At 37.2% G+C, this 14,682-nt stretch overlaps 1 protein-coding gene across 16 annotated transcripts in view; it reads right to left on the bottom strand.

The window, feature by feature from the left end:
* The window catches only part of CDK12 (cyclin dependent kinase 12), a 79,629-nt gene that overhangs the window by 43,133 nt on the left and 21,814 nt on the right, over positions 1 to 14,682 (bottom strand). For all 16 annotated transcript variants that reach the window (XR_015244131.1, XR_015244127.1, XR_015244133.1 and 13 more), the window contains exons 6-10: positions 13,273 to 13,462; positions 7,413 to 7,469; positions 6,987 to 7,088; positions 1,238 to 1,315; positions 86 to 202 (exon numbers count right to left, since the gene is read on the bottom strand). Coding sequence is in view for 4 of the 16 variants with exons in the window: in XM_025917554.2 (XP_025773339.1) it covers positions 86 to 202; positions 1,238 to 1,315; positions 6,987 to 7,088; positions 7,413 to 7,469; positions 13,273 to 13,462 (544 nt within the window). In the remaining 12 variants the exon portion in view is untranslated. The remainder of the gene's footprint in view (positions 1 to 85; positions 203 to 1,237; positions 1,316 to 6,986; positions 7,089 to 7,412; positions 7,470 to 13,272; positions 13,463 to 14,682) is intronic.

The raw sequence follows: 14,682 nt of genomic DNA, 5'->3' as shown, positions 1-14,682 counted from the left end.
ACAACACTAACTCCCTAAGCTAGGAAAGTCAAGTCTAAACTCCAGCCAAACACAGAAACCAGATGTACATTTTTGCCAAACTCACAAAGAGAATTCTTCTCGCAGACGCCTTCTATATTGCTTCTTCGGTTTCATGGTATTGAAGTAGGGCAGCTTGATAACATCAGGCCACACAGCTGGACAAGGGCTACCACAGAGTCGACTGAAAACAAAGCAAAAAGCCAAAACAAGAAGTAAATGAGTCAGCATTGTGAATTCTGGAGATTACAGAAGCAGAAATTATTACCTCCCGAGGTCTGGGGAATCTTAGCTTATTAAATTAGAGCGCATGCAGAAAGGTAAAACCTGACCTCACTGCTTTAAGGACAGAAGGAATAGGACAGAAAGAGCTGGTTACAAGATAATGAAGAGAAAATACTGGCAAAATAGTCCAAAATGATGCATATACTTGATTTTGTAAAACATGTTTTTAAACCTCCATAAAGGTTTTCATTATCAATTATGTTCTGTTCAGTTAGTATTAATTTCAAAGTGCTGAGCTGGTCATATAATGTTCCTATAGGGAAAATTAGCAGAAGAGAGCCTAAAAATTTTGATAGAAAATTGAATTTAATGCACAATAATGAGTTATACACCACCTTTAAAGAAGTCTACATTAGCCTGTTGTATTCTTCTCTTTACTTATATTGATTAAAACAACCCCAGTCCTTCCCCAAATCCTCTAGTTTAGGTTCTATTTTATAATTATCTGTTTACATGCTGTATCACTTACTAAACTTTGAGCTCTCTGAAAGCAGGGACCTATCTTACTTACCTCTAAACCTTAAAGTTTAACAAAAAAAGGAATTTGTTATGGAACAGGCTTAATAAATGTTTGCTGAATACAGCTCATCTTAATCTAACCTAAGAATAAAACAGCTACCTTGAAAATGACATGCTTTTATATGAAGAACTAATAAAAAATATGCAAAGACCTAAAAAGTCTAAAAAGGGGGAACCTAAAAACTAAGACCCTTAGTAAGACCTAAAAAGGAGGAATATAATTTCTTTACATATATAGCCCATGATAAAATATGTGGTAAATCTGACTGAGAATATACTTGGATATATACTGACTTGAGAATACTTGGATATAAGCATAAAGTCAACTTTTAGTAGAATGACTGAAAAGTACTAGAAATTAGAGGATGAAATGACCTATCACACCTGGGCACTCAGAACACATGCATAGCTGTACCTGATCAGTTCTAGCTGAGCCAGTTCCAGATTGGCTTGAAAAATAGGCTTCTTTGTGAACAGTTCCCCAAGGATGCATCTAGAAAGAGTAAAATTGAAAGGTCAGGAGAGAAATCCCCGGAGCCTAAAGTGTGTCTCAAAAAATTTTTATAGTATATCTGGCAGAATTTGATATTACATGTTGTAAATAAGCCCCAAATTGCAGTGTCTGAATTTTGTAAAAGAAAATATTTCTTGGGGCGCCTGGGTGGCTCAGTCGGTTGAGCAGCCGACTTCAGCTCAGGTCATGATCTCGTGGTTCGGGAGTTCGAGCCCCGCGTCGGGCTCTGTGCTGACAGCTCAGAGCCTGGAGCCTGCTTCAGATTCTGTGTCTCCCTCTCTCTGCCCCTTCCCTGCTCATGCTCTGTCTCTCTGTCTCTCAAAGATGAATAAATGTTAAAAAATAAAATAAAATAAAATAAAATAAATTAAAAAAAAAGAAAATATTTCTTGTGGTGAGAATAGACAGTATTAAGAATTTAAATTTGCCAGGCGATCAAACTTTTACCATCTATAAAGGACGGTCTACAAGCAAAGAAAATGAGTCAGAGTCCTTTTCTACCAATTCCATTGTAAATTAAGGAAATAAACACTAAAAAACCCACACTTCAATTTTACAAGGATGCTCAGCAGTTCCTATAAAGAGATTAGCTTTTTCCATTCGTTTGCTCTGTAGAATGTGCAATATACTATAGCCCTCTTGGCACTGTATTTGTAAAGAAGCATTTATTGTCATCACCCAGAATCAGTTTCAATAGGACTTTCAAATACATTATGCTTAAATGCTTTTTCCATTTTGCAAATGCCTTCCAAAATAATACATATTTACAAAGTCCCCAGGTATGTCTCCACAAATTACTTAATTACAAAAGGAAATCTAGTAACTATTTAGTGGGAAAAAAAAGACAACACCTTAACTGAGTGAACAAAATTAACATCATCAATAAGAACGAAACAGGGTTCATTTAAGTATAAATGTGATACCTTGAAAAGAACACTTATGCAATATTCCAGCCAAAACTTCATAATATGAACCTATATAGTAGCTGGTCTGTCCTTCAAAATGTAAGTGTCGGAGCATCTGGGAGTCTCAGTCAGTTAAGCATCTGACTCTGGCTCAGGTCATGATCTCTCATTCGTGAATTTGAGCCCTGGACTGGGCTTTCTGCCCTCAGCATTGAGCCCACTTTGGATCCTCTGTCTCCTTCTCTCTCTGCCCCTCCCCCACTCATGTTCTCTCCCTGTCTCAAAAATAAATAAACATTAAATAAATAAATAAACAAACATTAAAAAAATATATCGAATCTCAAGTTGGTTAAACGTCCAACTTTGACTCAGGTCATGATCTCACAGTTTGTGGGTTTGAGCCCCACATCAGGCTCTGTGCTGACAGCTTGGAGCCTAGAGCCTGCTTAGGATTCCGTGTGTGTGTGTGTCTCTTTCTCTCTCTCTGCTCCTCCCCCCCCTCAAAAAATAAATAAAACATTTAAAAAATTTTATGTATATACATGAAAGACAAAGGTTAAGGAACTATTTCAGAGTAAAGAATGAGAACTAAATGTAATACATGATACTGGATCAAATCCTTTATCAGGTGAGGTATTGTTTCCAGGATGTTATTAGGGTACTGAAAAAGTAAGAACATGGAATGTAAGCTAAACTACTTTAAAATATAGTGTATCATTGTTAAATTTCCTGAATTTGATAATGCTACTGTGATTTTATATAAGAATATCTTTGTTCTTAAGAAATGTACATTAAAGGGGAGCCTGGGTGGCTCAGTCAGTTAAGCATCCGACTTCAGCTCAGGTCATGATCTCACAGTTCGTGAGTTCAAGCCCCACATTGGGCTCTATGCTGACAGCTCAGAGCCTGGAGCCTGCTTCAGACTCTATGTCTACCTCTCTGTCCCTCTCCGCACATGCTCTCTCTCTCAAAAATGAATACGCATTAAAAAAAAAAGAAATGTACATTAAATATTAAATGGTAAGGAGGATGACATGTACAACTACTTTCAATAGTTCTGGAAAAAAGATGTGTGCATATACACAATTTTATTCTATTTATATACTTTATGTTGTATGATATAAATACACATACATAAACATATGAATATAAAAAGCAAATGTGGCAAGATGCTAAATTTTAGTGAATCTAACATGAATAAATCTCAAAATAATTATGCTGAGTAAAAGATGCAAAAGGGAAAAAAGAACGAACATATACTGTATGATTCCATTTGTATAAAATTCCAGAAATGGAAATCAATTTATAGTGATAGAAAGCAGAACAGTTGTTGCCTAGGATAGTGTGGGACAGAAGAGAGAGATTACAAAGGAACACATGGAAACTTTTGTCTTGGTTGTGGTGATGGTTTCACTAGTGTATACAATATGCCAAAACTTCAATTGTACATTTTAAACATATGCAGCTTATTGCATACCTCAATTGAAAGATTAAAAAATTTTAATGAATATGGATAAAAGCTATACTAACGTTCTTTGTCCTTTTTAGTAACTCTTGTATATTTGAAATTATATCAAAATAAATCTATTTACTTAATTTAGTTAGTTAGTTTTAATTTTAATTCCAGTTAGTTAACATACAGTGTTATTATATTAGTTTCTGGTGTACAATATAGTAATTCAACAGTTCCATACATCACCCAGTGCTTATCACAAGTGCACTCCTTAATTTCAATCACCTATTTAACCCATCCCCCCATATCAAGATAAATTTAAAACAAATGTAAAAAATTACATGACTACTCTGTACTTTTTTGTATGCCTAAAATATTTTGTTTTTTGAAAAGTAAGAAAACAAATGGACAAAGAATCTCTTCTCTGGCCTATGCTTTGAAATTAGATTTGCTAATACAAAAGCAGTATTTATAGTTTTACTTTGAAATTCTTTAGCTTGACTAAATTTGAGAAGCAAAACAAAGCTAGTTTTTAAAGTTATTAGCACCTTTCTATTAGCATTTGTTAATCTCAAATGACAAATTCTCACTTCCATATTCACTCAAATCTTATCCAGAAATAGAAAAGTAAAAGTCAAGTTTAATTCTGTTTCCAACATAAACTGCTAAATCAAATTCCAAATACAGTGTTGTCACAACTGATAAAATAAGCAGAAAGAAAAACAAACCAACCAACCCAGGTGGGTTTTCAGAATCTAGACATAATTCGTTGTACCAGTCTTTCTAGTTTCTCCTTCAGAGAGAATTCCACGCACCAAAGTAGCAAGCTCACATCAAGAGTCTAGCAAAATCTCAATTCAATGAAGTTACTGGGCTTTATTTAAAGCCTAATCTTCTATAATTTTAATTTCCAAGTTGTGTTTTGGTGTTTCATTTCAGTTCTAGTTCTTTGGTGGGGAAGATATTATTATGTAATCAATACTTTGCTACTACACTGAGGTGGCAGGTTGCACACACTGAAATAATAGTACCAACAGAGCTATGAACTTTCCCTGTGTATCTTAATGGGGCGTTAACTTTAGAGCCTAGTTGTGACAATTTAAATGCTAATACTGTTAAAGCAAATAGTCCAGAACACAAACATACCCAGCTTGAATCAGTAAAATTTAACTAAAGCTTCATTTCAATTGGGGAGGCTACCAATGAAATTATGCTCTCCTTTTCTTTGACCCTTTTGAATTTTGAAATAAAACCCCTGCAGTTTTAAAGACTAACATTAATAGAGGAGGGAATGAATGGGAAAAAGTGATAAGCTCCACTGGCAAGTATATGTCAGAATCTTAAGGTATGCAGGTCAAGGACAGAGTGTGTATGCATAAATCATACAGTATCAGAAACAACGAACATGGCCCATTTAAAATGTCTATGTTCCTAATACACAGACTATCGTCTCTAAGTATTATTTTCCACTAAAAGGAATGGCTGATTTCAGGTCTAGGGCAGGAAATGAATAGGATGAGCCTGGAACCAGCAAACAAGGAAGGCTATCAAACACTATAGTTGTGTGGAAAGGACCCACTAAACTCCCTCCCACTGGTCAAAGATTGAAAAATGTGAATAGGAATAAGATGATAACCGTAACGGATTAAAACATATAAAACATGTTTAAATCCATGAGTTCATAATGAAACTAAAAAAACAGAAACAAACAAACAAAAAAAACCCACCCCAAACCCTCTCTTTGGTCATCTTTGAAGGATACTAGGAAACTACCTCATTACACTGAAAACTGGTGAGTAAAACGAGAGTTAAAGCTTTATATCTAACTTTTTCTATGTGGCTCGTACCTAGGGTTAGTAAAGTAAATGTTATCTTTATTCCAGGAAGGAATAATATAATTAGAATATCACCATCACAAACAATCACAAATGAATAAGTGAAGGTGGATCATTAATAGCTGACATTTCAAAAAGAGATTGTATATTATGTAAAGTGGGGCATGTGTGTGTGTACGTGCGTGCATGTGTATGTGTAAATCTGCCCTGTTAGGGATGAATATTTTATCAAGCATTGTTTAGAACTGCCTGTATAATATGATAATAAAAGCAAACTAATGTTTTATTGCTTTTAACTTGTCTACAGATAACATACCTAGTTCTTGACTATACTCTGGGCAGAGGCTCCTATTGCCACCTACCCCCAACTTTGATGTATCATTAACTATAAACTTCCAGAGGTACTCAAAACCACCTGTGAAGTAATTTCAGGGTCAGTGGATAATTGGAAATCAAACATAAATTCACCTACAATTTACAGGAAATAAAAGGGATAGAAAACCATGCTAAAACAACAAAAAACACAGTGAAGATGCAATCAACAAAATTCAGACTGTGGGAACAGACAAAAATGACACAGTTTCTACTAAGGAAATTACTGGGGGTGGGGGGAGGGTGGCGGGGACCTCAAGAGAAATGGAAGGAGAAGCTACAATTAAAAGACTTGAGATAATCAACTGCAATCTATGGACTTTATTTGAATGTATTTGGATCTGAATTCAAATGATGTTAAAAAAAAAAAAAAAAAAGACGTTTTGAGGAAATGTTTTAAAAAACGTGTGGGGCGCCTGGGTGGCGCAGTCGGTTAAGCGTCCGACTTCAGCCAGGTCACGATCTCGCGGTCCGTGAGTTTGAGCCCCGCGTCAGGCTCTGGGCTGATGGCTCGGAGCCTGGAGCCTGTTTCCGATTCTGTGTCTCCCTCTCTCTCTGCCCCTCCCCCGTTCATGCTCTGTCTCTCTCTGTCCCAAAAATAAATAAAAAACGTTGAAAAAAAAAAAATTTTTAAAACGTGTCTCAGGGCACCTGGGTAGCTCAGCTGGTTAAGCATCCGACTTTGGCTCAGGTCATGATCTCAGTTTGTGGGTTCAAGCCCCGTGATGGGCTCTGTGCTGACAGCTCAGAGCCTGGAGCGTGCTTCAGATTCTGTGTGTCTCTGTCTCTCTGCCCCTCCCCTGCTTGCTCCCTTTCTCCCTCCCCCTCTCTCTCAAAAATAAATAAATAAAAATTAAGAAAAAAACAAAAAGAAAAACATGTTGTCTCCAAAAATAAATGAATATCTAAATAAAAATTTAAAGAAGATTAGGAAACATTCAACAGATTTCCCTGAATTCTAGCTAAAAGTTTATACCCATCCTTTCAAACTTAAAGAAAAGCTACAAAAGCCAATGTAGAGAGAAAACAGATACCAGTTCAATAATACATAAATTATAAACAAAAGAAAAAGCACAGAGGCTTACCCACAGCTCCAAACATCAATAGCTGGTGTGTAACGCTCCTCTCCCAGCAGAAGTTCTGGAGGTCGATACCACAGGGTGATGACTTTGTTTGTATAAGGGCGACTGAAATGTAAAAAGTAACCATGACATAAATTTACAACGGCTTCTGATGAAAAAATACTTATAAAATTAAATGCAAAGAGGAATAGCTGCCAATTGAAAATGGGATTGTCAAAACAGCTCCCTAACAATCTAATAGTTCAAAAGTAAACTGGAGGAGTAAGAGATGAAAAAATAACTTCCATTCTAATTTGGGTTGATTTATTTCAGTCTGAGGCTGATTCAAGAATTTAGACAGAATCTACTATCTAAAATCTAGGTGGTAACATATTTAGAAAATTAGGGAATTCTGAAAGTTACTGCAACTTGCAATGATGAATGCCTCACCTCTCTTCAGAGTTATAGAGTCGAGCAAGTCCAAAATCTGCTAGTTTGATTTGTCCACTGTAAAACAAAAAAACAATTTATTTTTATAAGTAACAGTAGTGGCTTCCTAATTAAATCTAAACAGTCAAGCACAAGTTTAGGAGTTAAAGGAATTTTAACATCTGCTATCTTAGTTCTACTCTTAATGGTCACACATCCAGATTAAACCTCTTTTGACTACCCCAGTTTACAAATACTTAAGGTTTTCTTTAAAAAAAAAATTTTTTTTAATGTTTATTTTTGACAGAGAAAGAGAGAGAGAGAGAGAGAGAGAGAGAGAGAGAGAGAGAGAGAAACAGAGCATGAGTGGGGGAGGGGCAAAGAGAGAGGGAGACACAGAATCCGAAGCAGGCTCCAGGCTCTGAGCTGTCAGCACAGAGCCCGATGCAGGGCTCGAACCCACAGACCGCGAGATCATGACCTGAGCCGAAGTCCGATGCTCAACCAACTGAGCCACCCAGGCTCCCCTAAGGTTTTCTTTTTAGACTACTACTGTATTTTTGGATTTGACTCCTTAACTAAATATTCCTTTTATTTCTTGGCAAACAACAGTTGCTAAAACCTGCTAGGTTAGGGGCATGTGGGTGGCTCAGTCCATTAAGCATCCAACTTTGGCTCAGTCATGATCTCACAGTTCATGAATTCGAGCCCCACCTCAGGTTCTGTGCTGACAGTGTGCAGCCTGTTTCATATTCTCTCTCTTGCTCTCTCTCTGCACCCCCCACTTGTGCTCTCTCTCAAAATAAACAAACAAAAAAAACCCTGCTAGATTAAATACTTGTTGGGGAAAGAAGGAATGAGCTGTTCTAACTTAATGATAAACCTTGATCAATTCTGGCTTGAAGACACTAGCTATACAAAACACATTACAGGGGCACCTGGGTGGCTCAGTCGGTTGAGCGTTCAACTCTTGATTTCAGCTCAGGTCATGATCTCACGGTTCGTGAGATTGTTTTGTGAGACTGAATGCCAGGTCGGGCTCTGTGCTGATGGCATGAACCCTGCTTGGGATTCTCTCTCTCCCCCTCTCTCTCTGCCCCTCCTTGATGCAGGGCTCAATCCCACAAACCATGAGATCATGACCTGAGCAGAAAGTAAAAGTTGGCCACTCAACCGAGCCCCCCAGGTGCCCCTAACAGATTTTTTCAAACCAGGAACATGGCTTTGATCTGAGCACACAATTTTTATGACGAATGAGGTCCTTTTACCAACATATTGCCATCATTTCCTGTATCATAAAGATAAATAACTATGATCTTACAGGGGTTCTCAAACTTTCATATGAAATAAGAATCACATGGAAAGCTTATTAAAAGTTTCCTGGGATGTCTGGCTCAGTCAGTTGAGCATCCAACTTTGGCTCAGGTCATGATCTCATAGTTTGTGAGTTTGGGCCCCACCTCAGACTTGCTGCTGTCAGTGCAGAGCCACCTTTGGATCCTGTCCCCTTCTCTCTCTGCCCTTCCCCCACTCGTGCTTGCTCACTCTCCCTCTCAAAAATAAATAAATATTAAAAAAAAAAAAAAAGTTTCCTGGGCCTCATTCCCAGAGATGCCGATTCAGCAGGTCATAGCTCATGAACTCACATTTCTAACAAGCCCATAGATGATGCCAATGCATCTATGGGTCTGAGAACCACACTTTTGAGAACCATCCCATAAAAGGCTCACACCCATGTTTCACTCTGCTAAATATTCTTTGATAGTGATGTTAAGTAATATTTTAATAAACTATAACACAAAATGTCAGAAAACTTAAAATTCTTAACTATTTTGGATTAATCATATTTACCTAAATTCTTGTATAGCCTATTTATTCACATTTACCACTTGTGTTCCTTCTTGGGGAATGTAAGCCAGCTCACTCTTTTTTTTAAGGTACTGGAGATACCTCAGGTACCTGACAGCTGAGATCAGGCATTCAAGTGAGATAGAAAAAAGAGGCTATGGCAGGAGGTGCTCCTCAAAGTTAAAACCAAGTAACTACTAGCAACAAAATTTTACATTACAGAAACCCTTATCATTCCTGGTAAAGATTATTGGCACCGTATCCACTTGCCCCAAACATCATTACATTTTTAAGTTGAAATGAATAAAAAGCAAAAAGCAAAGGACTAGCTGACTTGAGCCCTATATTGAGACAAAAAGAGTTCCTCAAATTTCTCAGCATCCTCACTCTTGAGAACCTGAGATGATCCAAGACTGAAGCACAGTGAAGTGAAGCACACTCTTTAAAATGGACTATAGGAAGCACATAGGACTATAAAATGACAGCAAATAGTTATGCAAGTTAGGCTAAATCTAAACGTCACTGAGAACCTAGCATATTTCCTAATCTATCCCCTCCCCTCTCAGTAAATGACCTTCTTCACTGAAAACAAAAATCATCAGGTAGGAGCTACTTAACATCCTTTTACCTGTATAACCTTAATTGCATCTATAGCTCTCCTTTTTCTTTCCTTTCAGTTACAGAAAAAAATGTGTCAATCTCTCTTGTTGAAGGATAATCAACACTTATACTTGTGACCACTATCACCTGTGACCTTGATTTCATTTCTTCTAGAACCTTGTTCCTTTAAGTTATTTTAGTTTTTTCTTGAATCTTCAACTTCTCCCTATTGATTTTTTTCTCTTAGTATTTATATATGCTTAAACCTCTGCATCCTTAAATTAAAAATTAAAGACCTTCCTACCAGCACCTTCCCATTAACTGTGCTACCCACCAATTTGCCCCACAATGTCAATGCTGACCTTTTAATTTTCAGATTCCTTCTTATGTCTTATAATCTGTCTGCATCACCTGACATCTATGACTATTCACTTCTTAAACCTGTCTAATTTACATTCATAATATTTCCTTATTTCCTTCATATCTGACCATTCCCTTAGGTTCCATCTTCTGACACCTTTTCTCTGCTTGCTAACTCCTGAACTACATTGCTAGTTTGGAACTTCAATGTGACCATATGCCTATTAGTCAGATATCACTATCCTAGATGTGCAACAGCCATATCCAAACGGGATTTACTCTTCACTCATCTATCCTGCTCTTCCTTCTATATTCCCTATATTGACCATTATACCACTCATCTAGTTAGTTTCTTAAGGTAGAAGTCTGGGAGTTAAAGTACTTTTGGGGCGCCTGGGTGGCGCAGTCGGTTAAGCGTCCGACTTCAGCCAGGTCACGATCTCGCGGTCCGTGAGTTCGAGCCCCGTGCCGGGCTCTGGGCTGATGGCTCAGAGCCTGGAGCCTGTTTCCGATTCTGTGTCTCCCTCTCTCTCTGCCCCTCGCCCGTTCATGCTCTGTCTCTCTCTGTCCCAAAAATAAATAAACGTTGAAAAAAAAAAAATTTTAAAGTACTTTCATTCATTCTCCAACATTTGTTCACTCACCAAAATCTACTCATTCACAAAATTTATCCTGTCCATCTCTATTAGCAAGGAATTGGTTAGTTTAAGCACTGACCATTTCTTATGGTGTTTTTAATAGGTGTTCTTTTTATAATGTTCTTCCTACCTCCAGTCTATATATACCCTATTAGAGTGACCATTTAGTGTTTCTTCTAAAAGAGAAGACTAATTGTGTCTCTCTACCATCTAAAATAAGTTGGTCTCATTTATACTTGTGTAATAAAGATATAATGAACACCATGGAGCCCAAGTGCTCTCCTCTCTCTCTTATCAATTGCTCTTGCTTCCTTGTCCAGCTGAGGGCTCCTTACCATTTTCTCCAGGCCATCTCACCCAGAATTCTCTGTGTAGACAGAGCTAAATGGGCAAGATTAGAGGCTGGATGGATCAGATTAGACCATGAGACTCCTGCATCCTGCTTAGTAACCTCAGGAGGAAATTCAGTTTAATCTAGAACCTTATCAGCTTCCTGAATATAAGAAGACAGGGAGGGGCTTAACCCACTAGAAAGGACACCAAGTAGGACTGCAGTCATTCCCTGGCCTGAGACATCCCTCCCCACCATGGAAGAACAAATCGAACAAAAAAAAGTATATGCTATAGTCCAGATAGCTGTAAGCTAATAGTCATCATCATTAAATTCTTGAAGCATTATCACTATGGATGTAGATTAACCAAGCCCAGTTTTAATGAAAATTATGGGTCACAGAGATAGTGACAGAAAGGAATACTCTTTTTAACATGATGTTTTGTCTCAAAAGGTATTTAAGTACAAAATATATAAAATAAATATATGCATTATATAAAATAATTTAAAATATGCACTAACTGTATAACTTAAAAAAAATAGCCAACCAAATTAACTGTATAACCACACCAGCACCATTCAATCATTGTCACCTATAGACAGTATAAACTCCTCAGCAAGATATACAAGATCCTTAAATTCGCTCCTTACAACTGTCCGGCTTCATCTCCCCATTATGAGCTTCACTCTTCTTGCCCTAGCAATACCTACCTGTTTACATTTTCCCACATATAACATGTTATTTTCACATTTATGTGCTTTTGCCCATGCAATTTCTTTTGCTTAGAAATTTAATCCTCTGTTGTTAGACTTTCTGATAAATTCCTATCCATTCCTCAAGATTCCACCTTCCCAGATGCTCCCAAATTCAAGGGGTTTAGAGGTGCCTGGCTGCTTCAGCTGATAGAGCATTTGACTCTTCATCTTGGGGTTGTGAGCTCAAGCCCCACAATGGGTGTAGACATTATGTAAAAAAGGCAGGGGGGCTTAGTAACTGTTTACTGGATTGAGCAATTTATTTGTTTAGCTCCCCTATAAACTCTGAGCTTTCCAGTGACCAACTATCCCATATGGGACTTTCGATGCTAAAACCAGGACAGGGGTACCTGGCTAGCTCAGCTGGTGGAGCATGCAACTCTTGATCTCAGTGTTGTGGGTCTGAGCCTCACAATGGGTGTAGAAATTACTTAAAAATAAAAAACTTTAAAGAAAAAAAACAAAAATAAAAAATAAAACTAGAACAGTCCCTGGGCAACTCTGGATGGTTGATCACCTCACTTCACAAAGATGTGAAATAGGTCATATCACTCTACATCTCTATCTAATTTTTGCCAAATATAATTAAATAGAAATGTTTAAAAGAGTGGGTGAATCACGCAAAGATAGCTATAAACAGCCCAAATGCCAAAAGAACCAAACACTGGTATGATTTCAATAGTATCAGATTTGCTTTTTATTCCTCAACTGGTAGGGCTATTTACCAAAGACTAATGTGCATAATACATACACCTGATATCATCAATATAGTTTAGACAAATAGCCAGAGAAGAAGAAAGCAGATGATAAAAACTTCTGAGGATTTAACACTGTTCATCACCAAATCCCTGTCTGTCTATGCTATTAAAACCTGGGAGTAAGTGCTCAGCAGAGAGGTCAACCACCAGCTACACCTGTGTTTACTCTGAAATTTGATACTGAAAAAGTCTCAACAGCAGCTAAAAAAGCAGGCATGTTTCTCCTCACTAAACAAGTGAGAATTTCACTGAGAACTCAATGTGTGTTTTAATTTTCCAGGACCACAGTAATATTTACTAGCTATGGCAAAAAGCTCTCTGAATACTCCTGTAGTGATGTAAGTGGTTCCCTAAAATGTTTGCAATTTAAAAAGCTTTACAATCCTACCTCTGTTAATTCCTTACCAACACTGAGTCTAAAGGCTCTGCTATCAGAGTACCCCAATCATAAGTTATTCCTACAGTACAAACATCAGTTGTATGTAAATGCAAAAAACTACATCACTGGGTCTACCTATCATCAATTAACTAGCTGAAACTAAATGGGTCAGAAAAGAGGGAGAAAATGCCTCATTTGGTTACTATGTTACCTGTTGTTCAGCAAAATGTTAGAACACTTAATATCCCGATGCAGGAAATTCTTTTTGTGACAGTAATCCAATCCTTCCATTAGCTGTTTCATGAATGACTTGATATGGTCCTCAGAAAAGTGCACCAAACCAGATTCTAGCAGTCCCATTAAGTCATGGTCCATATACTCAAATACAAGGTAAAAGGCACCTACACAAAAATGAAAGAAAAAATTAAAAACAAGAGGAAAAGGATGCTGAAATGACAATGCCTCAAATTTCACTATTATTTTGGAGTGGACCATAAGGTTCTTTGAAGCAATTGCTTCATTTTACAGATAAAGGAACTGAAACTCAGAGTACTTGAATAACTTGCCCTTTCTAATAATAACAGAACTACTTATCTGAATCACTCTTCAGACTCCTAACCCAGTGCTCTTTGGACTATTTACTTCTGAAGGAGGACAACTGTCCCGATATCAAGCTGTATTATTAATCTTTTACAATCTAAGTCAGTTGGCAAATTACAGGCCTTGGGTCAAATCCAGTCTGCTGTTTGTCACTGTAAATAAAGCTTTATTTGTAACACACAACCATGCCCATTTGTTACAATGCCATCACTGTCTATGGCTACTGTGTAAGTCTTTACCTTAGTTATATTTAATAGGACTCATAATATGCCAGGGACAGCACAGTATATGTAGTATAAATTATTAGTGAAATTTATAGTATTTAAGAACTGAAAGAAAAGTGAGCCATCTAATTAAACTCCCTAAATTTAAAAGTAAATTAAAGAAGAAGCATGCTAAGAGAACTGTAAAAGATTTGAAATCCATGCTATCTTTCTCCACTTTAGCAGGGTGTGTGACAGAGGCAAATATCGTAACATAAAAAATACCAGACCTAGTTAGACAATTACGTATCCAATCTAAAATTCTGTCTCTTAACAGCATAAAGGCAAGGATTCTTAATCTAGTACACAGAAATCAAGGACTCTTTGAACTCCCTGAAACAGTATGCAATATTTTAAATGTATTTTTTTAAAGCGTGGACCCGTAAGATGTTTAAAGAGGTCCATACCCCCCAAAAGTTAAGAACCACTGCATTAAAGGAATATCTTAGATTTAGTTAAGAGTTCATACAAATTAACAAGTAAAACACTAAAACTGCAAAAGTAGACAAAACACACAAAAAGACAACTCAAAGAAGAGAAAGTAAGTAAAACTGATAAACATGGAAAAAGAACTCAGAAGTAATAGAAGGAATGCAATCCAAAATAACGATAGGATACTTCACCTATCAAAATGACAATTTTTTAAAAAGATATACTCAGGGACACCTGGGTGGCTCAGTTGGTTGGGCATCTGACTCTTTATTTCAGCCCTGGATCATGATCTCATACTTCATGGGTTCTAGCCCCATGTCAGGCTC

Source organism: Puma concolor, chromosome E1, assembly GCF_028749965.1.
Source record: "Puma concolor isolate L17-30 chromosome E1, mPumCon1.1.hap2, whole genome shotgun sequence".
Lineage (NCBI taxonomy): Eukaryota > Metazoa > Chordata > Mammalia > Carnivora > Felidae > Puma > Puma concolor.
Note: the sequence above shows the minus strand (reverse complement) of the source record. Positions and strands in the feature narration are given on the sequence as shown.